Here is a 24,730-nt window from a genome sequence, read left to right on the forward strand (position 1 = left end):
TGTTTTCACAGATATGTGAATGGCAGTATGTTTAGGTGAGGTAGAGGGTTGAGGCCCCACTCCAGCTCTCAAACACATTGTGGTCAATGCACTTCATAGACTTCCACTCCATTATTAACCCTCTGCTTTTCAGTATTGGGTTGACACTACTCAATAATATTTTCAAAGGTAGTGTGCGAGTACAGCCCCATACCTTGTATTTATAACTTGTATTTAATGATTATTTTATAATTTACTGTGGCCTACTTTATGCTTGTATACACAACTTATTTATACAACTTATTCATTTTTAACTGTTCCTTTTCAGTATTACAACTTGATTTTTCTCCTCAAATATACTGAATACTTATACAGTCTGCCAGTGCTAAAAACATGACAGCATATAAACTCCTACAAACCATCCGACCATATTGCACATTCAAGCACAACATTTAGAAAATGTACTTTGTCGGATTCAATTATGGCACTTTTTTATTAACTTTTTTATTTATTAAGCAATCAAGGTGCTTTCATAAAGAAAGGAGCTGGGTTAAATTTGGAGCTTTTTTGTGATTTCATACAAGTATATACTCAGAAAATAAAATTATACTGTAATTGGTCTTGCTGAGTTATAAAGCTTTTAGCATTCCAGCAGCTTCCTTTATTATAACTATTTGAAGCTTCTTTCTTTCTTTCTTACAATGCAATGTGCTCTCATCATTTTTCATCTTGATTTTTTCCTCAAATCATACTGATTATTTGTATATAATGCTGATGCTCAGTGAAGTTGATGGCATTTTTTTTTTTACAGCCTTTTTGACTCCAAGTGTTTCAACAATTCTGGAGGTCAGTGTGCGAGTACAGCCCCATACCTATAGTCACAGACAATAAAACAACTATATTGTAACACAATATTGTACAGGTGTATTTTTGCATTGGCTTGGACAGGAAAAGAAAGAGTCAGGCCACTGTTAGATGGCAAATAAACATCATATAATCAGCCCCCTCCCCTCCAAAGAAAATGATATTATGCAATATCAAGAGGGGAGCGGGCGTTAACCGGCAGAATTCAACACATTTAGAAAGAATCTTAAATAACATTTGTGTGTTTAACGATTTTGTGTTTAGTCTCCGTTTGAGTTGTATGTAGCCACGTGACTGGAACCATACGTTCAAGGAAGTAAGCACTCTAATAGAAGTAACCACACAATATGTCACCATGAAACCATGAATATAAATATACATACACATTTACAAAAGCCAGGTTTTTCAAAAGTGCTGCAGACAGTGGTGTAGAAAACAGGAGAGGATAGAGGATCACGATGCAATCCAGGACTCGACTCTGCAAAGCGTTGCGTATGCAGTTGCTGGAAGTATTTGGTACGTCTTTTAGTCCCCGGACCAGAACCCATTGAAACTGGCCTCTAATTAGACGGGACCATATCCTTTATAACCGGTTCTCTGTTTAAGTAGGTGGCCCAGTAGACGAGGTTGAAGGAGCCGAAGAGAACCGGGAACATAATCCTTGACATCCTGTCGATTTTGCTCACGCTGTTGAACGTCTTCTTGCTGTCCGGGGCCTTGCCGTCCGCCTTGGCCTTGTTGGGCTCCGAGGCTCCGCCTTTGGCGATGGTGGGAAGCATGCTGGAGTCCTTGGTGATGTTCGGCGCGTAGTTGGCCACTGCTACGGCATAGGCGTTGTTCTTCTTGACCACAGATGCCCTCTCTTTTTTCTGTTGAGAGACCGGAAGGATTAGGAGCAGTGTAAAAAAAAAAAAATAAGTAAAGTATCAAAAATACAATACATTTTGACAGGGATGCACTTCAAATGTTGTGTATTTTTTGCAACTTTCCAACTTGTTTTCATGTCTTATACACAAGATTTGGATGTCAGAATTTTACAGTATTACAGCTAAACTGACTGTTATATCTTAACTTGTGTATGTAAAGAGTAAGGAATCGAGGCGCATGTTAAGATCTTCACAAAATGTGGCCTCATTTACAACAGGCCATCACAAATTATGATAGGGGGAATATTATAATAGAAGTACAGTTTTACTCAGGCCTACCATGATTTAGAAAGTTTGAATGAGCAGAAGATTTGGTGCACAGTTTTGTTTCGCAAGTTTGTTCATCCAACCACTGTAAATGTTAACTAGAAGAATTATAGGAGTTACACTTAAAAATTGCATTATGGCATTAATAACATTAATTTAAATGGAGTGGTCAGTGATGTCTTTGACAAAATTGTATTACTTTTTATTTCACCCTAATCCAGTATTATATTGTCAAAGTATAAAGTAATTGTTTTCCCTCCATAAAAATAAACTGTATCACTTCTCTGGATCTATTTGAACTGCTATTTTTTTTTTTTTTACACGCATTTGAATTAAATTCACAGGTTTTTATATACCTTGTTTTTACTTATCTTTTTGTATTTGCTTGTTTTATATAACCACATTTCAAATTCATGTCTGTCACTTGTACATAAAGTTGTCTGACAGCTACCATTATCACAGCTGTACACAGTTAGACACAGAGTAACTCCCCTGGAGCAGTTTAGGGGTTAAGTGCTTTGCCCTAGGGCACATCATAGTTATTTATGGGCAGAGTGCATCGTTGGCACTTCTCCAGTCACTTTCAGAGCCGAAACCAAATTTCCGGTACTGGAATTCTAATCAGCGGTCTTTCTATCCCGAGCTTGCCTCTGGCCTGTCACGACTACCACGCTCTCTTGGCTAACAATACACTGAAAGAATTGCACTGATTGAAGTTTTAGTTATACAAACATTTCTCGGAGGCAGAGCTGCTCTGCAGGCAGAAATAATCTCATAGTTGAGTTAAATCTCAATGGTCAGAGCCAAAGAACACAGTTTTTCTGGCTTAGTAACGTCAGACTGAAGCCCAGTGAAGAGACAAGAGGTACAAGAGGAGCTAGCTAATATTATGAAGCCTTGCTAATGCATAAGTTTTGTCTACTGGTATGCTAGTTAGCCTAGCTGACCTTCCAAGTTCAAATTAGTCATACTAGCCTATAGCTATCTAGGTAAGCTAATTAGCTAGCTGCTGACCTTCCAACAGAATGACATGTTCATGAATGAATGAAAAGTCGTCATTTATATTTTTTATTTATATTTTGACCACAGATCCTTTTTTGCCATTCAAGTTTGCTAGTTTGCGCTCTAAAAAAATGTTTTTTTGGCTCCTCCCATTGATGTTTAAACCAACCAATGATATTATTTCTCTGCCTCTGAGAAATGTTTTTAGAAGCAAAACTCCAATTTGCCTTGCCATGGATTCTCTCTGAAAATGGAGCCTGTCAGAAGACATGTTTTTTTCCTCATTACCTTCTCATTCACAACGCTCTTCCCATCCCAAGCCCATCCGCGCTTTGTGAAGTAATTGACAGTGGCAAACTCAATCAGAGCAGAGAAGACAAAGGCGTAGCAGACAGCGATGAACCAGTCCATGGCAGTGGCGTAGGCGACCTTGGGAAGGGAGTTCCGCGCACTTATACTCAGCGTTGTCATTGTGAGAACAGTGGTTACACCTGGAATTAAAGAAAAGGAAAATAGTATTTAACAGTGAATCCCTGTACTGAAAGTTCAGCTATGATGTTCATAAAGAGAGGGGCTGCTTTGGACTATCCTTGTCCCCAGCTGTTTATATGCTCCATGGATATCGAACACTATGCAAAGGAAATGGGCATTGTTTATATTATGGACATAAACAGAGCTCCATTTTTTGTTGCGTTGTCTGACTTTGAGTTTTGTTTCACTGGGGAAATAAACACTGTAATGAAGCAAGTGGAAAGGGGGGCAACAAAGGGTAAATTAGGCACCTCTGCCCTCACAAATGCTTGATTACAGAGTGATATATCGAGGATTTAGAGCGAAAGGGACGTGACATGTTTCTAATTTTATAGGACAGCAAAAACAAAACAAAATGATAAAAAAAAATTATTCAAAACATAACACAGCAACCATTCATATTTTTTAGAGATTATTGAAAAAAACATTCTTTTTGCACCAAGGTTTTCACTTGAATCTTTTGGATTTTCACCTTTATTTCAGTGTTGTTTATGATTACAAACATGTTTCTGTTGATCATCAGATAGAGCTAAAGAAGAAATTTCCAATGATATATAATATTCATTTTTGGCCAAGATGTCACTGACGCCCCTCTAACACTATGGCTAAAGCTGACAGGCAGTCAACGTTTTTGAGGAGGATTATCTGATTATCTCTATTTGATTAGGATAATCAAATCAAATGAAAATAATGAATGCTTTTCCCTGCTTTTACCTACTGTATCTCTGCCACTCTGCTCTTCTCAAGGAATGGAATCTGTCGTTTCCCCTTTTCAAAACGAGTGTTGGTCAAAACTAGACATTACTGTCCTTTGTGTCTTTCCAGTGTGAAGTTACGATGACCCCACTGGCTCCAATGACCACTGACCTTCAGTAATGCTTTAACAGTTGGGGACAGGTTTAGTGTTGGGCTTTATGCGCTCTGTTCTTGACTTCCATACCTGGTCTTTCCCCAAGCTAACCAGTCTTAGGTCACTGTTATTAGTTCCGCTTGACTTTTAAATGAGTTCAGCAATAGGCCCATTTCTCATTGACTTGTGGTGATGTTATATTTTATATTTCGACTTTACTGGTGTCCAGCAAGCAGCAAACTCAATTTCTGAGGTGTTCAGATCCACTAGGTTCTGGAAATAAATTTGTTTACCTTATAAGTCTTTCCATCTGTAGGATAAAATCCAGCAACAATTTATCCACAGGCAGTAATAAATCCACCAACAATAGCTCTACCTTGCAGGTGAAATCACTAAAATAGGCTGGAATTTGTTTTCTCTTGGCAGTAAGAACAGCAAGCAGGGTTGACATACCAGCATGCACACATTTTGTGCACTTTGTCAAAGTACATAGGTGCAAAATGTAAAGTACACAGTAATTTTCAAACTTTTTCCACTCTCAGTATTGAATTGGTGTCAACTTGGATAAGACTCAAAAACTATCCTGTTTTTATGTGTGCCCGACAATTTGTCATCCACTTTTGACCCTTTACTATTTTTGTCCCCCATGTTGACAAAGCTTGAGTGAATGATGCCACTTGCCATCATGTGTGTTGCTTGAGATCTAGCATTAATAAAACTGCAACTAAATTCCATCAGTTCCATTAGGAATTGGGCTATGTGAATAAGATACAGGTTTATATTGCGTTTACTCCTACTACTAATAATAATAACTTTGGTTATATTCTTTGAACAGATTGACAAGCTTGTTCAATGTCCTGGCAAGGACAGACACTTACCAAATACAGTCCTGGCTGGCACCGATTCTCTGTTCAACCAGAAAGACACTTGGGAGAGAATGACGGTCATGATGCATGGGAGGTAAGTCTGGATGACAAAATAGCCAATCTTCCTCTTCAAATGGAAATGAGCTGTCATGACTGTATATTCACCTGTGGAAAGAAGATCCAGGGTCAATTTAAACCACCAACACTACTACTACTTCTAATAATAATAATAGCATTGATTGCATTTAATGAATTAAATTAATTACGGTATACACTGATATCTTAACATCTCTGTTACTGATTTCTAAATGAGACATACAACCCTCGGATAATATGTCCATAAATGGCCATAAATGGCCATAAATGTATTTGTCATTCTGACGATCTTCAGTTGTGCATGAAAGGCACTGAATTTCATTCATTTAAAAACAAAACAACGACGACAACAAAGAAGTCCAGACCTATTTATATAAAACCCAAGCATTTAAAAGATAGGTCAAGGCCTACTTATATAATGATGAACTAAAATACATCATTTCTAAAAATATTTATCATCATAAATATTGATAGAAGCCTAAGGCTGTCCAAAGGAGTTAGAGCTAGGAGCAGAACACAGAGAGAGAAACTGATGGTGGGAAATTTGCATAAAGCACTGTGTTGCATTTGGTTATCTGCACGGATTGAAGATGTCAGCAATGCTTCTTTCATGTGAGGTTACTACGCTACAGCCTTTTCCTCTAATTTAGCCTAAGAGAAGCAGATCAAAAGTATTATGCTGCGTATTGTACTGAAATTAAACAGGCCAAGCAGGCAAACAGTGGCCCTCATTTATCAAAAGCCTGTATTCTTTGGATAGGCTACCTAACAGAAATCTACGTAAGTATATTGCATTCACCTGAAAATTCAAATTCAACCCAGTTTTTCCAAATCAATGACATGAGATAGTTAACTCATAATTCTTAGAAAAGATCATAATTCTGAGATAATTATCTCTGAATCGGAGAAAAGCTCTCATAACGCTGAATACTGATGACTTTCAGTAAAGGCCATGATGCTGAGTCCAGGAGTCCAGTGTTTGACCATTGGGATTCAGCAACTTTGTGCTGCCCACTATATAATTTACATCAATAAAACAGCTTTATTTTTATATGAATATCATACAGAACGCAGCTTTACAATACTTAAGCTTTCTTCTGCAGAGATTAGAATAGCCCTACTTCAGCTGTTGAGAGTACATTTTGGATATAATGATCCGTCCATACATAGAAAACAGACATTATGATGATTTCCTAACCACAGTGCAAAGCCTAATAGCTGACAAGGCCGTGAAACACTGCCAATGCTGCGGCAGCAGGCAGGCCTTCCAAATGGAAGATATCTCAAAGAGAAGCCAAGATTAGACATGAGAAGAAAAAGATGTGTTACCCATGGCAACAGAACAGAGAAACATAGCTCATTTGCTGCGATTCTGAAATGAAGGCCTTGATACACACTGCCACTTGGCAAGAGGAAAGTCCTTTTCAGCAGTGGGAGGGGGAGGGGGGGGTGTCAATTCCAAGGACTAATCCCAAAAGATTTCTTATTCCCTCCTTTTTTGAACACACTAGTTGTATTGCCTGCATTTTTGCAGTTGTTTGAGGGCTAATTCTCTCTGTTTCTCTCTCACACACACACACACACACACACACAGGCGCACACGAAAACACGCACACACTCCAGCACTGGAATTTAGCGAAATTGAGTGAGTGCACTCTCAGTACCCTATGGAGCTCTATATCTTCTGTAATTTAATTTGCATGCCAGCTCCGATGCCTCTATTGTGGATGGGGGAGGAGGATGTACAAGCAAGGAATCCACGGGATGTGGCTGAATTTTCTCCAGAGGAGCTTATGATCCCCTCACTGAGAAGGGAAGACGGTAATTATAGCATGAAGATGATAATCGCGTCGTGGTCACAGATGTAGGAAACAAGGTTCTCGGCTAACATCGCTGGAATACCTCACTCCTAGGGGATGTACAGTGTGTAAGCTGTCCAACAGGGGGCACATGCTCTCATACAAGACAATAAGCTGAAGAAATGGAGACATCATAGGAATTCAAAGATGTGTTAAGCCATTTCTCTCTGCTAGACATAGTTCTTTTTTATGTTTTGAAGCATTTGAAGCATTTTTCTGACTAGCTGACTAATTTAATACACATAAGCATTGCCAAGAGAGAGTCAATATAAAGAAGAGTCAATATAAAGGTTTGCCTGGCAAATACAGACATTTCTACTTAAATCGGTAGTTCATCTTAAACACAATGGGTACATGAAGATGCTTATTTAGCTGATAGTTATTTAAATGATGAGGGAGAATTTGGCAGGAAATTGGCACCATTCCACATCTGTCAAAAACAACATAGATTTTTACCTGTATACTAAATAAGAGGTATGACTGCACTAAAGCTTTTGTTTCAGGAGTTATAAATGTATTATACACTGGCTTTCAAGTAGAGTGTTACTCTATTCATTTCTGTTCGCACAGTATTCAGTTTTGACAGTGATTTTTGTGACACTGTTAACAAGCGGTGATTGTTTCAGACAGCGCACGACGACGAGTGAGATTCATGGAGATTGGCATTTGAATTGCTTTAGCATAAAAACTGTTGTCTTTAGAAGTCGGACATCGCTGTGTGACAAATACATGTATGGCTGAATAGGGGGATTTCTATACCAGTGTGCTGATAAGCTCACAGGCCGATGCAAGATGTCCCTCCCAGTGAAGCCTGAGAGCACATTCATTCGTGCCAAATGACCTAGTTTGCAAGTACACTACACCAAACACTGACACAGTAGTGATGAATGATTAATTTAAAGTCAGCCAATCAGGAAATGTGGAGTGACTAGTTAAACAAGAGGAACAGTCATTGGCAGACATTCTGTGCTCTATTCAGACATCATACAGCACTTAACCTAGATAGGAGCATTTAGTTCAGATGAAAGGATATTCTTACTCAATGAAATTGAGGCAGGGATTCCCTTGATAGTGGAATACACCCACTTGGGAAACACTCTTGGTGGTAATCCATACCTATAGGGAATAGTGGTGGACCACCTAACTCAGGGACTTGGTGATATAGGATACGCTCTGTTTTTCTGTATTTTATATATTTTCTACATATAGTTCAGAATTCAGGCTTTTATCTAAAGTCTTTTTACATTAGTTCCTATTCGAATTCAGACATGATTTTACAATTGTATTGATAACAATGACTTGGTCTCAACCTGTGCTTCAGAGCTTTTAGTTCCCCGTGGACAGAGGCGGAGCCTGAGTTCTACTGGAAAAGCTCTTTTAGGTATTCTCATATCAAGATTAAAGGCCCTATTTCTGCCACAGGGAAAATCACACTTCATTTCACTGAATGGGGTCTTTCATTGAAAGATTTTTTTGTGGCACATATAAGTGGGTCTATATTTGGTGCTCAGCATTTCATGCCACTTTGGATGCCATCACTGACTTTCACCCACTCTACCCTGGAATACCTCGAAACTTGAGAGAAAGAAGTCCTGCAGATGAAAAGTGGAGCAGCTTGTGAGGAAAAGAGGACTCGCTGTACACACTCAGCCACATAAAGAACACCTCAAACTCTACATCAGTGCTTTGCAAACCACCCACTCCTGCCTCTACTTTAGTGTTGAAGTCTGGAAGCGATAACCCCCGGGTCAATATTCTCTACCAGCAACAAACTTCTCAAACTCTTGCACTCTTTCACCATCGGCAAATGCAACTCACTCCCTACATTCTTCTGAACAATTCACAGCTCCACCCCCCCTAAAGCATCACATCTGACATCATCTTAGTGGTTGCTGGCATGACGATTTCTACTTGGGCCCTGGATCTGATCCCCTCCACCCGTGTTACAGCCTGTCTCCCAATAATCAGGACCCCATTACTATCACCATCATCATCATCATCATCATCATCATCATCATTATCATCATCATCATCATCCATTCCAAAAAGCTAGTTCAGTCATGTTTGACATACATGTCGTGATAACTTGTCTGTCTGTCTCTGTTTGGCAGGTCTGTCAGGTCTATTTTGGGGTCCCCCAGGGATCCATTATAGGTCCTCACTTATTCTTACTTATTCTTACTGTATGCTCACCCACATTAATATTATCCATACAAAGGCATTCTCTTTCACTTTTACACTGATGATACACAACTTTATATAGCAATTAAGCTTGGTGATATAATACAAAAAGACCTGAATCCTGTATGGTAGACAACACAAGACTCCCTAAGCAGCAAAGACCTCAGTTGTCAGACCGCTGTCTTAATTGCAATGGCTGTACGGTTAGCCCAAAGGATTCTGTCAAAAATCTTGGCAATTATCTTTGATCCAGACTTAAGTTTCCCAATCACATCAAGGCAACATGCAACACAGCATATTTTCAGTTTAGAAATATCTCCAGGATTAGGCGTTTCATCTGCTTTACTGATGTAGAACTACTCATCCTTACTTTTGTTTCTTACAGAGCTTACTCCTGCCAAGATCTACTCTCTGGCTCTCTCTCCAGCAGCTCCCTGCAAATATATGTATTGATTATAAAGCATCACATGGCCTTGTGTCTCAATGCATCACTGATTTACATACTCCCTACCAGCCTGCCCATAATCTCCAGTCACAGGATGTCAGATTCCTTGTCAATCCCAGCAATTGAGAGAAAACAGCTGTGAACCTTCTCCGGTAGGACTCCCACCCTCTAGAACAAGCCTCCTGGCCTTGTCAGAGAATCAGAGACCGCCTCTGTATTCAGAGATAAATCCAGACTCAAGGTCCATTAATTTAGCACAGCTTACAACCTACCTTAGATCCTACCTTTCCACACACTCTCATATTTACACACACACACACACACACACACACACACACACACACACACACACATACACACAAGCTCTGGCCCCATTTCTTGGAATCTGTGTTAGTTTGTTTTCATGGAATGTACTAGTTCTATTTATTAATTTTTTTGTTCTCATTATCTCGTTTTATTATTGCAGATTTTTCGATGTATTTGTGCTCTGTTTTCTGCATAGCAGTTTGTTACAAACGTGCTTGTTAAAAGTGTTTTATAAATAAATTTGACTCGACAACTGATTTTCTTTGATAGAGCATCTTTCTATTTCTGTACAGCTGAGCGGCCGCTAACAGGGCCAGGGCTGCTTGATGGCAACATGCGTCTGGAATTTCTTTCAGAACTGCCACACTTCTCAGTGCTTTAAAAACCACCCTAAGTTTCTTCTGTTAAAACAATTTCTAAGAATAAATAAATTAAAAAAAACAGCCTTCAACTGGCTACACTTCCTTTAGGCCAATTCTACAACGTCTTACTGTCTCCTCCTTTTTACTTTTTTTTTTAACTCTGGACTTACAGTATATTGATCTTTTTTGGCTTTTTCCTGTTAGGCGCTTCAAGATTTTCTTCTGAAAAGGAGAGTCGCCATTGAAAGAGATGCTACTCTTCTCTAGGACTCCATAACGACAATCAAAACCCCAGCTGTCCCTGCCCCAACCTCTGGGTTAAAATGATCCTGTCAACTACTGAGCTCGTCACTGTTGGATACACTTGCTGATGCCTCCTCTCCAGCCTCGTTTGAGCGGAACGCACCTTTTTCTACGCACACCGAGTTATTCGCTCTCTGCGCCCGGAACATAGCTTTTCTTTGTCGGTTAATGCACCGCTGCACTTTTGTGAGACACGCCTGTGTCTTTGGGCATCAATATAAGACAGTTGAATCGCTAAAGGATACAGCAGCCATTCATTCCTGCTGGAGCTCCCCTGTTTGTGTCTCTGACAGCTACAGCAGACAGATGTGCTCCCTTATGTCCAGCTCCGCCTCCAGATCTCTCACTGTCTGTCTCTTTCTTTCTTTTTGATTTCTTATTGACATCTCAACATTGGCTGAGGAATTTTCTCTACCCTGCCTTTGGAAAAAAACACACTGTACTGCATCTGAATTTTCCTCATCTTTGTTCTCCGAAGGGGGTTCCTGTAAAGTGGAAAGGCTTGTTGGAGCAGCAGTTTGACTGTTTGTGCTGCTGTTGGGTCACGCTAAATGAAGATGTACAAAAAACAGAACAAGGTAGGAAAGTCAAGATACATGAATTTGTTAGATCCCTATTTGTCAAGCAGAGGCAGCCAGGACAAAAATGTCTATCTTGCAAGTCCAATAAAGTGAATAATAAAGAAGATATAACCCAGCAAGCATTTAACAGAAGGCAACGTCCAAGTTCAATATCAACCAAACAAGCACAAACTTTTTCACACATATTATGGGACCCTAAAAATTGGTATTATTATTATCTGTTTTCATTTTCTTGAGCATCACCACATTTGGAGAATATGCAACTCAGCCTTTCTTTCCTATTTTTGAGGCATTTTAAAGCTGGAGGAACATTTACTGCAGTGGAGGCGGGTCAGTAGGAACTGAAAGAGTCATAATATGGATTCAACTCTCTCTACGCAACGCCACACCTCCACAAACGCTTACCTGTGCTCGATTTGATCGTTTCTTGTCCGACCGTTTGTCCGAGAAGGTCGTACTGGTTCAGGCGGGAGCTTTCTCCCTCCACCACCACAGAGTCAGAGGCATTTCGAGTCCAGGCGTAAGTCACTTCTGAAATTGTGTAAGCATCTAAAAAAAGACAAAATGATAAAACCAGAGGGGATAAATCCAGGGCAGTCACTACCATTGATGATTTCCAAGAAATGATTTCAATGACACAAATGATAAGCCCAATATAGTGCGTTTGATGCTGGGTTACGGAAACACATTGTATAGTAGAGGGATAAAAACTCTCAGTGGAAACACCCTTGGTTGAACAAGTAATTTGTAAAGTGCCTCAACTGCCAATCCATGAACAGGGACATTTGCCCTTTTCAATCAATGAAAACATAAATTGAATATGAAAATTAAAGACTTGCCTCCTAACCTAAGAATGTCTGATGAAATGGAATAATAGAAAGGTTTTCTTCATATTCTATGTATTTAATTAAAATTCCAATAAATTACTACCAATCCTGCTATGCTACTGATTGTTGCAACATTGTTTCAAACCACCAAAGACTTGGACGGAGTGACATACAGTAGGTCGCTACACTGATGCATCGAAAATAAATGTGCAACAAAATGAACGTGAGGAGTCAAGGCATTTGACACATGACCCACCGGGTACTGATGCTCTGATTCTTAAACCTGAGTTCAGTCGAATGTTCTTAATCGCCCTAGCGTGTGTGTGTCTGTGTGTGTGTGTGTGTGTTTGTGAAAAGGGTAGCACTGCCACAGGAAACAGATGAGAAAATTTGTCACATGTTCCAGTAACATAGCCAGCTTGTTGCAACTGGAATTCTTGAAATATCAAAATTTTTCATCATTTTTTTTTCATCATTTTGATTGCTGATGTAAGTTTTATTGATCTTTGTATGGCTACTGCCAGAGCGAGCCATGCTTTCCAGTTTCACTTGGCTCTTAGGCTACTTCCATGCCAACAAAAAAGTGAGGAAAAGAAATAGCATTTTACTTTAAGTTCCCTCGGGCGCTATCATCATCAGAGTTACTCACAGCTGCCAAATTTCAGTGGACAGGAGTGGAAGTCCATGGGGAAATCCTCCAGATGCATTGGGCACTCGGCATGCACAGTTAACCTGCATCCAATCCACGGAAAAATTAAGAAGGTTTTGTAAATGCATGAAAAGTAAACAGCATAGACTAGGCACAGTCTCAAACAACTCACAAGCCCCATGCACTATTCAAGACGCTTTCCATCTGTAATGCCTTGAAGAAACAAATAATTCATCTGCACTGTAATCGGTGGTAGCAAAGTAAACAAGGCACCGCAGAGACCAGCAGAACCTAAAAAAGTTTTGTCTATGAGAAGATTGTAGGTTTCGTCTTTGATAAGAAATTGCATTGTATGCAACTGTAGTGTTCTATTATGTCTATTGCAACATTCCACCATCGCAAAATAACTAATAACTAAGGCATGGTGACACAAGGACAAGGTTGAATGGAAACAGGAGGCATGAGCAAAACATTTGGAGAAATGGGATTCTTATGTGTTGACACTGGAAGTACTATAGGGCCATCCAGTGTTTTTGAAGGTAATTCCAACCTAAATCAATCTTTCTTGGTTGATCAAATACAAATACAACTTTGTCTGTGGTTGTGTTTGTGCAACTTGATTTACCGCATGGTGTAGAGCAGCGTCCCGTCATCTTTAATCCTCAGCAGTTTGTTAGGCATGGTCATGTTATGAGCCACGGACTTTTTCCCATTGTGGAAGAACGTGTCCGGGGTCCAGATTTTACTTGCCATCAGGTTGTTGAGGGGCAAGATATTCATCGGTCCATCAAATTTCAATCTTTCGTCTTTCCAGCTTTGCCGGAAGAAAACGTCTATTGTGTACTCCTGTGGGCAGAAGAGATTAAATTAACACATTTTTTTACTTTACATTCTGTTACCATTACTTATTACTCTATTAGTACATTTGAACTTTCAAATGTATAAATGTAATTGACTCTCATTCCTGGACAAAAATACAAAAGAAAAAACATTCTCTCTGCTCTGGTTGACCAGAACCGACAAGCAGCAGTTCTTTACGACTGACTTTGCCTGTCACTTTAAAGCCTGGCCGCTGTATGGGTTTTGATTTTTGTCAAAGCTCCATCAAGGTGCGGCCCGCGGTGCTGGGGTGCCTCACAGCTCTCTGAGCCAGTGTTTTCCTAAGCTGGCTCTGAGGCCAACCCAACCCCTTGACCTACAATCCTCTCTTGTCAAAAGAAGCCACGCACAAGAAGGGATTTAGGGCAGAAAGCACTGCACTGTAAAATGTGTGTGTGTGTGTGTGTGCACATGAGTGTGTATGTTTGTGTGACAGACAGAGAGAGAGACAGAGAGAGAGAGAAAGAGAGAGAGAGAGAGAGAGAGAGAGAGAGAGAGAGAGAGAGAGGGGAGAGAGAGGGGAGAGAGAGAGAGAGAGTCAGAGAGAGAGAGAGAGAGGGGAGAGAGAGAGAGAGAGAGAGAGAGAGAGCAGTGTTTCCCCCAGAATTATATTCTTGTCTGTGGAAAAGCCTGTGAAACAGCATTCAGACCATCATGTGACACTAAAACTCTCCACTGAAACCAAGACTAATGAAATTATTTTTGATGGGTTAGCAGCTCTTTAAGGCAGGCTGACCCAGCCCACCTATAAAACGGAAGGGAAACTCTCTGTGTGTATATGGGCCCATTTACATTACTGCAGGGTAAGAAAGTAAAGCTGTTTTTGGCTCCTGGTTTTAAAGAAGCCTCTTGCCGCTTGTTAATGTACCGCTCTCTTTGCAGGTAGATGGGAGATGGGGGATTTTTTTCACTTCCCAGCTTCCCGGACTTCCTATAAATCCTGTGAAGCAGCCGCCACACCAATCAGCCGAATTGCTCTTCAGCATCTGAATAAATCAATCAGGCCAGAGGAGAATATTCCTGGCCCTTGCTCATTTTTATTGGACATTTGTCCAGGAACAATGCCTGACACAAATCATTCACTGTAGCCTGTAAGCCACGTGCCCACTCTCGCAGTACCGTAAATGACTTATGAATAAATGATAATGCTATAATTTACCATGCCTGGGTATACATTGAGACAATATTACAGTTCAGACATATTAGTGGCTTACTTCCTAGGTAATTAGCTCTAATGGCTGTAGCTAATGTATTCAATGACTTCCTCTGCTAAAGTTGGAAGGAGGCTTTGTTTTCACCATCTGTTTGTTTGTCTGTTTATTAGCAAGATATCTCAAAAAGTTATGAACAGATTTGGCTGAAATTTGGTGGACAGATCGCCCTTGGCCCAAAGATCACTTAATGAGATTTTAGTGGTGATCTGCTATTATGAGGCATTCATGTGCTGATGGGAAAGTCTGACATCCAGCACTTCCAAGTCAGCTGTTAAAACAGCATTGCATTCAAATGCTATTTTGTCGAAAAATCAAATCCAGAAGACAAACAATAAACAAACATAAATTGTTACGGAGGTTGCAGCTTTGCAAGTTGGAGAATTGTCCAGCGTTGGCGGAGGCTCGCATGCTACCAAGTGCCTTCTATATGATTCAGAGGCCACTGCACTGTACCCCGGCATCATAACTGTTAAATCAATAGTTCAATCATTTGAAAAATGGGTCTTCAACGATACTGTCATTTTAAAGAGGCACCGATGATATCATGCGAAGGTGGGCACATGTTTCAGAATGATAAATAGAAAAAGCGCAGGATAAACAAAAGAGTGACTTGAATAACAAGAGGATTTTCAATAATTTATAAGGTGAAAATTGTCAGAGGAGTAGTCATCATGCCGTGGCGTGGAATACTTGTCTCACTTCAGGTACGGTGGTGTGTGTTGGGGGAGAGAGAGCGAGAGAGTGAGAGAGAGAGAGAGAAAGAGAGAGAGGACCATGTGATTCAGAAAGGAGTGAAAGCAGTACTGGAACTAAGAATAAAGCGAGGCAAGAGAAGCACCTAATCTTCCTCAAACTGAGAGGATGAACAGGGAGCACGAGGGCGGCAGCTAAAGTGTGCTAAAAGAACAAAGATGTGGATGAATAATTAAACACGATGAATAAATATCTGCACTCACCATATCTGTATCTGAAACTGGTCCAAAGCTGGTGACGTAGATGTTTGTCTTCACCTCAGTTACACGATCTGGTAAGAGACAACAATTAGAGGTTCCAAGAGACACCATGGGGGAAAAAACAAAGTAAAAATATGGAGAAAGAGAGAGAAAGCATGGAATATGGATTTTTTCCATAAATAGTTGCATGTAGTTTTCTACAAATAGTTTTTTCTCTGAACTTTCTGCAGCACAGGCCAATTAACCAGGCATATGAAAGCTTTATTTTTCATTGTTTTAAAGAGAACGCACAGGCATTTGGGCTATGACACATACAATGCACTCACAATGTTATGGGTTTGAATTAATAAATAAAATATAAAACAAAAACTTGGATAACAATGGCTTTTTATGTGCAAATTTTACGTGGCATTTAGGAATGTGTTTGAATGCATGCTGCCTTTTGGATATACATTGACCTAGTATTTTAGTGTATTTAAAGATGCAACAGTACAGATATAAGGTCTTCTTAAGAATACATTACTTAAAATTAGTGGTGATGACACCTTCTAGCTAAAAATCCAACTGTTGCTGAAAAAAAAAATCTAAAAACCTACTCTGCCAGAACTGTAAAAAGCAGCAGGGAGGGTAAATGATGAAATATACTGGTTAAAAAGCAGCTCACACAACAATAAAATGTAATATCATTTGTTATCAGAATTAATTTGACAATTCTGTATTTTGAGAAAATCCTCCATAGGTTACATTTAAATAATATCAACATTTTACTCGTTCCATACGCCCTCTATTTCAGATCAGCGAGGCTCTACTGCATGTGCTCGCCTATTCAGTGAAACCATACTGTGTATTAGTGTCAGTTCATGGTGTACCAATACGCAACCTGTGCAAGCCAATTCACAAGCAAGTCTTGTAAGACTAATTTACCGCGCCCAAGTGACATGTAAGCTATGATTTTAAGCATATAAAATGTGTCCTAAATGTTCACACTGATGTGACAGATAGGAAGAGCGAAGCCTCATATGCTTCTTACTCGAGCGATGATGTGCCGCTGCGTCGGGGCAAACTGCATCAGGTCCATTTGCTTTTCTCGACACTCTGTCTCTTTCAATAATTACTGAAGCTCCATCTCTTATGCTTGGCCAATTCAAAAAGCTTTCACGTTTTACTCTACACTCCGTACCGCGCGGCAAACAGCATCTCACGTATAATCTACGGCAGTGGTTCTCAACATGGGGTCCAGGGACCACCAGGGGTCCTTGAGGAAGTTCCAGGGGGTCCCCAGCACATTGATGAATTATTAAACTTCACCATTATTTCATTTACAAGAAGTTTAAAAAATGACTATTTTGATCAAAGTTTGACTGTTATCTCTCTACCTACAATACAGATAGTTATGGAATTCTGGACAAAATCATATCTAACAATAATTCAAAATATTCTCAGATTTGTAGAGACAAAATCTCATCAAATGGGGTATATGGCCCTAGTGTGGACTAAATTAGGGTCCTTATAGCCTATGAAAAAGGCTGAGAATCACTGATCTAAGGAGATCATTACTCTTAAGTAAAGTGCTCTCATGCATGGCGAGGCAGGCCGCGCTCCGCAGCCCTCCTAACAAGCAGCAAGACACATAATGGATATGCTCTCTTATTTATGAGCTAATGTAAATCAAGGGGAACCGGCAGGTTGCTTGGTAATAGGTGCAATCCATTTAGCAAGGCATACGGTGGGCTGCATTTATGTATGTAAACCAGGCCTTTGTATGTGAACCAAGCTGATGCACATGATCATGGAAGATCAGAGATTTTTCACTGGAAAGTGACTCACTGAGGCCTCCATTAGTTTGATCTATTTAAGGAGAAAGGCTCTTTGCTGAGGCATACATGAAAACATGAGGTGTAACAACAGCATAATCTTGACATCAACACACAGTCACACTACCCATTTTATCAATGGGACTCTACCTTTTGGACTATGTATTGACTTAATGCTTTATCCTGTAAAATGTGAATGAAAAGGTCAGCTACATGTTTTTGCACTTTGCCATTTGATAATCAGTGTTGTATTATATCACAACATAATAAATCACGGTCCTAGCAAAAAACGCAAGCACTATATAACAACTGTAAGGAGAATCAATAACAAACTGAGGTCTGTGGAAAACCAAAAACACCACCAAATGACAGCTCCAGTGCATTTGCATTTCATGAACTGTAGAGCAAATACACAAGCAGAAAAAAAAACTACAGATAGTTGTACAAATGATGCATCCTTGCAATGGTGAACCTAGAAAAGAACAGCCCCCTGGGGAAAATCCTTGTTTACTATTTAAAAATATCCAGAGTGCATTTAATGCCTAAGGATGCTAGGACACGTATTTATAGGAACAAGGACAATACCTAAAGTTCATTTATTCAGCAAGAGCAGTCCTAAACATGTGCCTTTATTATAATCTGAATCATTTGCTACAGATGGGGCTGCTGAACCATATGTAATTGGTCAGAAGCAACCCGTCTGTGTTAGGAGACTGCGCGTCCCACTGTGCAACTATCCAAATGTCAACTTTACTCTTGCCAGTTTGAGCAGAGATAAAGAGCAGGAGAATACACCTGGTATGTGTTGCACTGCGAGATGGGCCAGGGGGATCGAGCCATATCAACTCAGAAAGCTGCCATCTTTATAAACCAAGCCCAACAGGACCATAATCCAGACTACTCCTGCAGAAGTACACAGACTGACCACAGGAACTTGCCAGTTATTAATTTAAAGTAATCTGAAATCTAAAATTGACATTTTCATATAAATAAATGTCCATTTTGCTACTCTCTATCAGCAAGTGATATAACCCAGTAGTGATTCAACCTATATCCAGTTCATAAAAGCTTTTCCATTTGCTGTTATAAACAGCTGGTGTGTGATAGCACTTTCCTGGGAAAAACCTAGAGAAACTCAAACTGCATCAACAGAAAATCCAAGGAAAAAGACAACAGGTGATCTCTAGGAAGCACTAGGAGCACTGAGCAACAAAGATGGAGACTAAATACAAAAAAAATGAGAATCTTGGGGATTCGCACTAGTCTTTTGCACTATAATTGAATATTTAATAGCCCTGGAAATAATATGTTGCCTATTGCAATCGCCACTCAAACTATTCAACTTCCACCTAAAGCAATGCATATTTTATCACTTTATGTTTCTGTGTCATGCAAAATCTTGCATATAGATCTGTGTGTACATACTAAATGATATTATTGTATTATTGTGTTTATTCGTTCATTTGAGTGTATTTGTTCTGTCTCACTAAATCCCACACTATGCACAATTCTGATAACTCGATAGCTGAATTCAGACTTGTGAGCACACTCCAAAATATACAAATGTTCAACATCACCCGTTCTGACATGGGAAAAACCTCTCTAGCTAGAAGTGTCCACTAGTCAGATGAGTGACCCTTATAGCCAACCCTCAACAAGGGTTAAACAATCAGATTTATGATGCTGCTGTTTCACACTGCCAGGGAGAAAACCAGCTTCAGGCGATATTCATCCTGATGCTGGCAACTGACATTGGTAACCGGCTTATGATGTGTTTCATGATACGTTCATGAATTAACAATCAACATTTATGATAGCTTCATTACACATTTATGTGACATGATTTTATGATTTTGTCCTCCAATTTTGCTGGAAAGCTGGAAAAAACAGTAGGAGTTGTAGATAAAAAGCAGTTGGTACTGACTTCAATAAATCAGCTTTTTTAGCAGAATATGCCTTTAACAATAACAGATTCTGTACAATCTCATGGTGCATTTGTGGAGATGACGTTTCCTGTAGTTCTTTCTGAATATGAGAAGAGGATTGTGAGAGTCGTGTGAAAATTTGCAGCTAAGGTGTGAAGATTCATAGTTACAGCTTCATTTTCAGAAGAATACAACTTTTACTTCTTTTTTTGTTAATTAGATACTGCTCAAAAAGCACAGACATGGTTTGTAGAAAAGGATTTTCTCAAGCGCTGTAAACCATGAGCATACAGAGGAGTGAAGAGTCTCACCCTGACTGACCGAGCTGACTGCAGCTATAGCACTGTGGTGAAAATGTGAAGCAAGTCAAAGCGATATATTGAAAATCAACTAAACGAGTTAAAAATACAACGGAAGTCGATGAAGTGGACTGACCACCGTCAGAGTGACCTGAGACATCATCAGTCTCCTCCACTCTAACTTGCCTGAACAATCCATCATCCGTGTGTGTGTGTGTGTGTGAAAATAATTGGCTATAAAAGAAAAATATCATAAAAAAGCGTAAAGAGTATTGAAGAGAAAAATAATAGCACACAGGTTGCAGCTTTAGCACAGCAAATTGAATCCTGTAAGGTGACGTCAGTAAACTGAACTCATCTTTACCAGCCGGTCTGTGATGCTTTATACCAAAGGAAACCAAAGAGACAAGGGAGGAAAAAGATCTAATGTTGGTGAGTCCAGCTTTCTCTGCTTGCTGCTCGCTGCTGTTTAAGAGACACTTTGGATTTTGCTCTGAAAGGATAATTCATTCAGTTATTTTCAACCTGGGCCTTATTTTCCTAGTTGTTGCCATCATGATGAATGATTGTGTAACTACAAGTAGAATATGTGAGATTTTTTGTGGGCTCTGTTATCTTCCACCTGGCATCACAAATTGCGTAAGTGTGTCAACACAAGTGGTAAACACAGCAGGGAGTCCATCGATGTCTGCAGTTCAAGGTATTAAAATCAAAGTTATCAGTTATATTCACACTAATACAATCAACCATACTTATAAAAAGTGAGAGATATACTGTATACTATAGTTCATTTATGTTTGAATGAAATACAAATGATTTTGGATGTGGGTGTTCCAACAAGTTAAAACCGTAAAGAACATTTCCTAACTGAAGCACCAAAATCCCGATGTGACTTCGCAGCAGAAAACCATCAGCCATCAAAGTAAGCAAGAAAGTGTGGGAGCAACGCAAAAAAGTAACAAATGGACTATTATAACTGAAATATTGTGATAACTGTTTGATTGCAGTTATTTAAAGCCTTGTTTAACTGCAGTGTGAATGTTTTTGTGTTGAAAGACTTTTTGGTTTCAACTGTTAGAGCTTGCTTTGGCCCTTGAGTGTGTACTGGAGAGCAGCGCTCCTGGGTAACTGAAGCTATGTCAAGCTCTACAGTGAAGTAAGTGATGAAATTTTGAACACAATCAATCGTCATCATGGCAAAAACTAGGAAAATAAGGTTCAGGTTGAAAATAACCAGAATTATGCTTTAAATATCAATTTGTCACTTCCTGTGGGCCGAGAAGTACAAACCTGACACCAGAATTTAATTTGGGCAAATGGGACAAATCTAAGGCATCTCAATTAGTGTTGATGGGACACTCCTCTCTGTTGCAACCCCACTTTGTGATTTAGGCTGATAAGACAGGTGGATTTTCACATAAAGAATCTTCCCTATAGCGCAGCTTTAAAGTTGGAATGGAATCCATAGCTTCAAGTATGAAGTTAGAGGATAAAGTTTGGGTGGAAAACAACTTAGCAGCAGAAGTGTGAAGACGAACAGAAGTGTGTTGCCTTGCAGTCACACTAATGATGATGTGGCAGCAACTGTGCTTTCCACATTCACTCTTTGCACCCTGGCTTGATTTCAGCGAATGTGACAGAAACCAATTGCATTTGAAAAAGGCTTGGTGCTGCCTCAACATTTCAAATAGATGGGAAATGTGGAAAATACATACTGTTCACAGCACTTAGGATTACAATTTAAAGTCCTCAGTAGTTACGTTACAGGCTCCATATGAGAGATAAATAGTTGATTCTGCGTCTTTCAACAATGAAAGCAATAGGCCTATTTAGCCGTCAATAGACTCTGGTTATTTTTGCTATAAATGAATGCAACAGAAAATGTATGCAGCCTATACATTAATTCATTCATTGCTGTAACAATTACAGTTTTCTTTCCTCTCCCCTGAAACCTTCTTGCGGCCCCCGAGGGACACTTGGATTCATTTTGAAAACCTCTGCCCTAGATTCATCTTTTCCGTCTTTATCAGCTGATGATCAATGGAAGCAGTACAATGTATAAACTCTGATCTCCTGCTTCCTGCAATAAGGCGCGGCAGAATGCTCATTAATACAGACCGAGCTGTCCCGGAGCTTAGGAAAAACATTTGAATAATGAAATTCTGTGGTATTCCCCCTGATATATTACACAATTTTGTGTAATATACAGGGAGGGTGTTGGAGGAAACAAATACACGGGACATAGCTGTCATTAACTGCTATTTTCTATGAAGGGATTGCATTTTAAACTTTTCAAATTGAAGAGTAAAATGCAGAAGAGTGGGACGGGAAAGCCACCAGCTGGTCGGTCTTCAAATCCATTACTTATTGAAATCTGTATATGTGTAGGGAACTTAATATTTTGAAATCTGCTGTGTAATTCTGCAACACAAATGTGTAATGAAGCTAGAGAGAGAGAGAGAGAGAGAGAGAGACAGAGAGAGAGAGAGAGAGAGAATGAGACTATTTGCTGGATTTGAAAATCAGGCTCAATTATTATTCTTTTTTTTGGTGCCACATTATTTGAACCCTTTGAACCCTGAAAGCTGCCATAGGGATTGAATCTATATCCCTGAATGTATGAATGAACACATTCATGAAGCTGTGATGAAGCTCTTTTTCAGTGGAGTGCCAATATGTTTTTCCGCAGATGAGACACACTCCGGTTCGCTCCTGTCCATCTGATGTCATTTTTCCATTTTTAGACTGAAACCTGCACTGTAAATGAGGTCCTGTATACATTAATGGGTGCAGCGCGGTGCTCACACTGTCAGGGTTAGGGGCTCCATTCCCGCCGGAGCCACCTCTGCTAAAAATGGATGTGCTCATGGTGCTTTAAGGCACTTTGGATAAAAGCATCTAATTTATGTTTGGATGTTTTATAAAATATTCGGATTTGAGCTCAGATATAACACTGTGGATGCAGCGTGGCTCCGCAGCAGAATTCCCCTCTCTGGAATAATAAAATCAGTCTGACTTCACCAGGAACAGTTTTTGTTGACGGTGTAACAGAAAAAAATCACAAATGTATTTTATCTATTTAGTTCTATAAATCTGCAGTGGAATACACTGATCATATTAAGTGAAATGTGCAAGGATTAGGCCAAATCCAAAAATTCCAAAATGGATGTCGACAGTAGAAATATGGCTGCAGAAATCATATTTGATGGAAACAGGCCATTAAATATTGTCATAGCTCATTTTACTATGAACCTGAGCTACAGTCTAACCATTAGCCATTCATTTGTGCTTTTCATAACCAGCAAATATGCTAGCATCACTGTTACTGTAGGTCCAGTCGTACAAGCCAAGAACTGCCTAGCTAAAGGAGGTCTATTCCCCATATGGCAGCTCCTGGGCTGGGCTGATGGCCCTAGGAATTTGAAATTCAAATGGCACCAAATCCTGAGGGAGGAGCTCAGCTTTGGGGTGAGGGGCCAGCTGGAAATGAGATGCCAAACATGGAGGATGATCGGAGAGGTGAGGACGGATAGAGAGGCACTGAAGCTGCACTGAAGCCATAGGAGACGATGTAATTCTCCAGCCTCACCAAACACAATGCATTGTCTTGTGCAGGGATTGGGATTGCAAATATGCGTCAAGCCCACAATGCTTATATATCTTAAAATGTAGCTATCAAACACCTCCGAAGCCCATGAAACTCACATTGGATAAAAAACAATTGAACATTTGGAACATAAAATGGTTAAAAACACGTCTACATGCTATATATAAATGCTATATAGTGCTATAAAGTACAAACAGTGCAACAATTTCCAGTTTTAAGGCTACATTATACCCGTACTGCGCCACTAAAAATATACTGTTAAAATGTTATGAATGACTCTATGAATGAATGAATCAATCAATCAATGAATGAATCAATGACTGAATCAATACAAATATAAATCAACAGGCATCAGACCTGGAAGACTTCAGTATAAACCCCAGGTTGTGTCACTTTCTAAGCCAGTGATTTGCCAAAGCTCCAATATATTACTGATGATATGATTACTTATGATGATATTACTCTTGTTCATTACAGCCAAACTCTCACTAGCATTACAAGCAACTAAACTGAAACCGAAAGAGCATACGCCATGTTACATGTGGCTAAATGCAGTGTAGTGTAGCTATGTGCCCCTTCTTGTGATACATGCTATTACATAATGAATAGAAGCACAAAACGAAAAACAAATTATGGTATTTTTGTTAGATAGTGAGAACTTAAGTCTTCGGTTAGTAAAATGATAACACTTTTGCAGATTGGATCCCCTTCATTTTACAGATATTGCATGATGAACTATAGGCAATGATTTTTTTCCCCCATAATGCATATACTGTATACTGTATATAGCATTTTGGAAATGAACCCTTCAAATGTCCTCCTTACCCCCAAGACCAGGCCTTAGTCGATTATCATAGCCATCCAGTAGTCTGTCCAGGATCCGTGTGAACAGGGTTATGTTGGTTTTAAAGGCATCGGATGTGGAATCAGCATTCACTGACCTAGTCAACAGACACACGATTATAACATGACCAGCTAAGGGACACTTTATAGGAATCTGATTACATTTTAACTGTATTTAGACGTAGAATCTGTTTTCCTCAGCGGCCTGATTTACGGAAAGAAAAGGGGTCGTTATTGTCTGGTAGAGATTCCATACATGCCCACACACATACATACATACACACACGCACACATACACACAC

The 24,730-nt window shown here is 39.6% G+C and overlaps 1 protein-coding gene across 1 annotated transcript; it reads right to left on the minus strand.

Annotated features, from left to right (window-relative positions):
- Positions 1-1,403: 1,403 nt before the first annotated feature.
- Positions 1,404-24,526, minus strand: LOC139661942 (gamma-aminobutyric acid receptor subunit alpha-2-like; the record flags this gene model as incomplete). The annotated part of the gene is made up of 8 exons (XM_071540527.1): positions 1,404-1,712; positions 3,327-3,529; positions 5,298-5,450; positions 11,824-11,967; positions 12,895-12,977; positions 13,520-13,740; positions 15,944-16,011; positions 24,411-24,526. Coding segments are annotated over 8 exons (1,297 nt in total), but the record flags the coding sequence as incomplete, so codon positions are not given.
- Positions 24,527-24,730: the final 204 nt, after the last annotated feature.

The sequence above is a fragment of the Centroberyx affinis genome, unplaced genomic scaffold, assembly GCF_046629955.1.
Source record: "Centroberyx affinis isolate AG114_WGS23_722 - 3 ecotype Tasmania unplaced genomic scaffold, CSIRO-AGI_Caff_v1 ptg003667l_1, whole genome shotgun sequence".
Taxonomy (NCBI): domain Eukaryota; kingdom Metazoa; phylum Chordata; class Actinopteri; order Beryciformes; family Berycidae; genus Centroberyx; species Centroberyx affinis.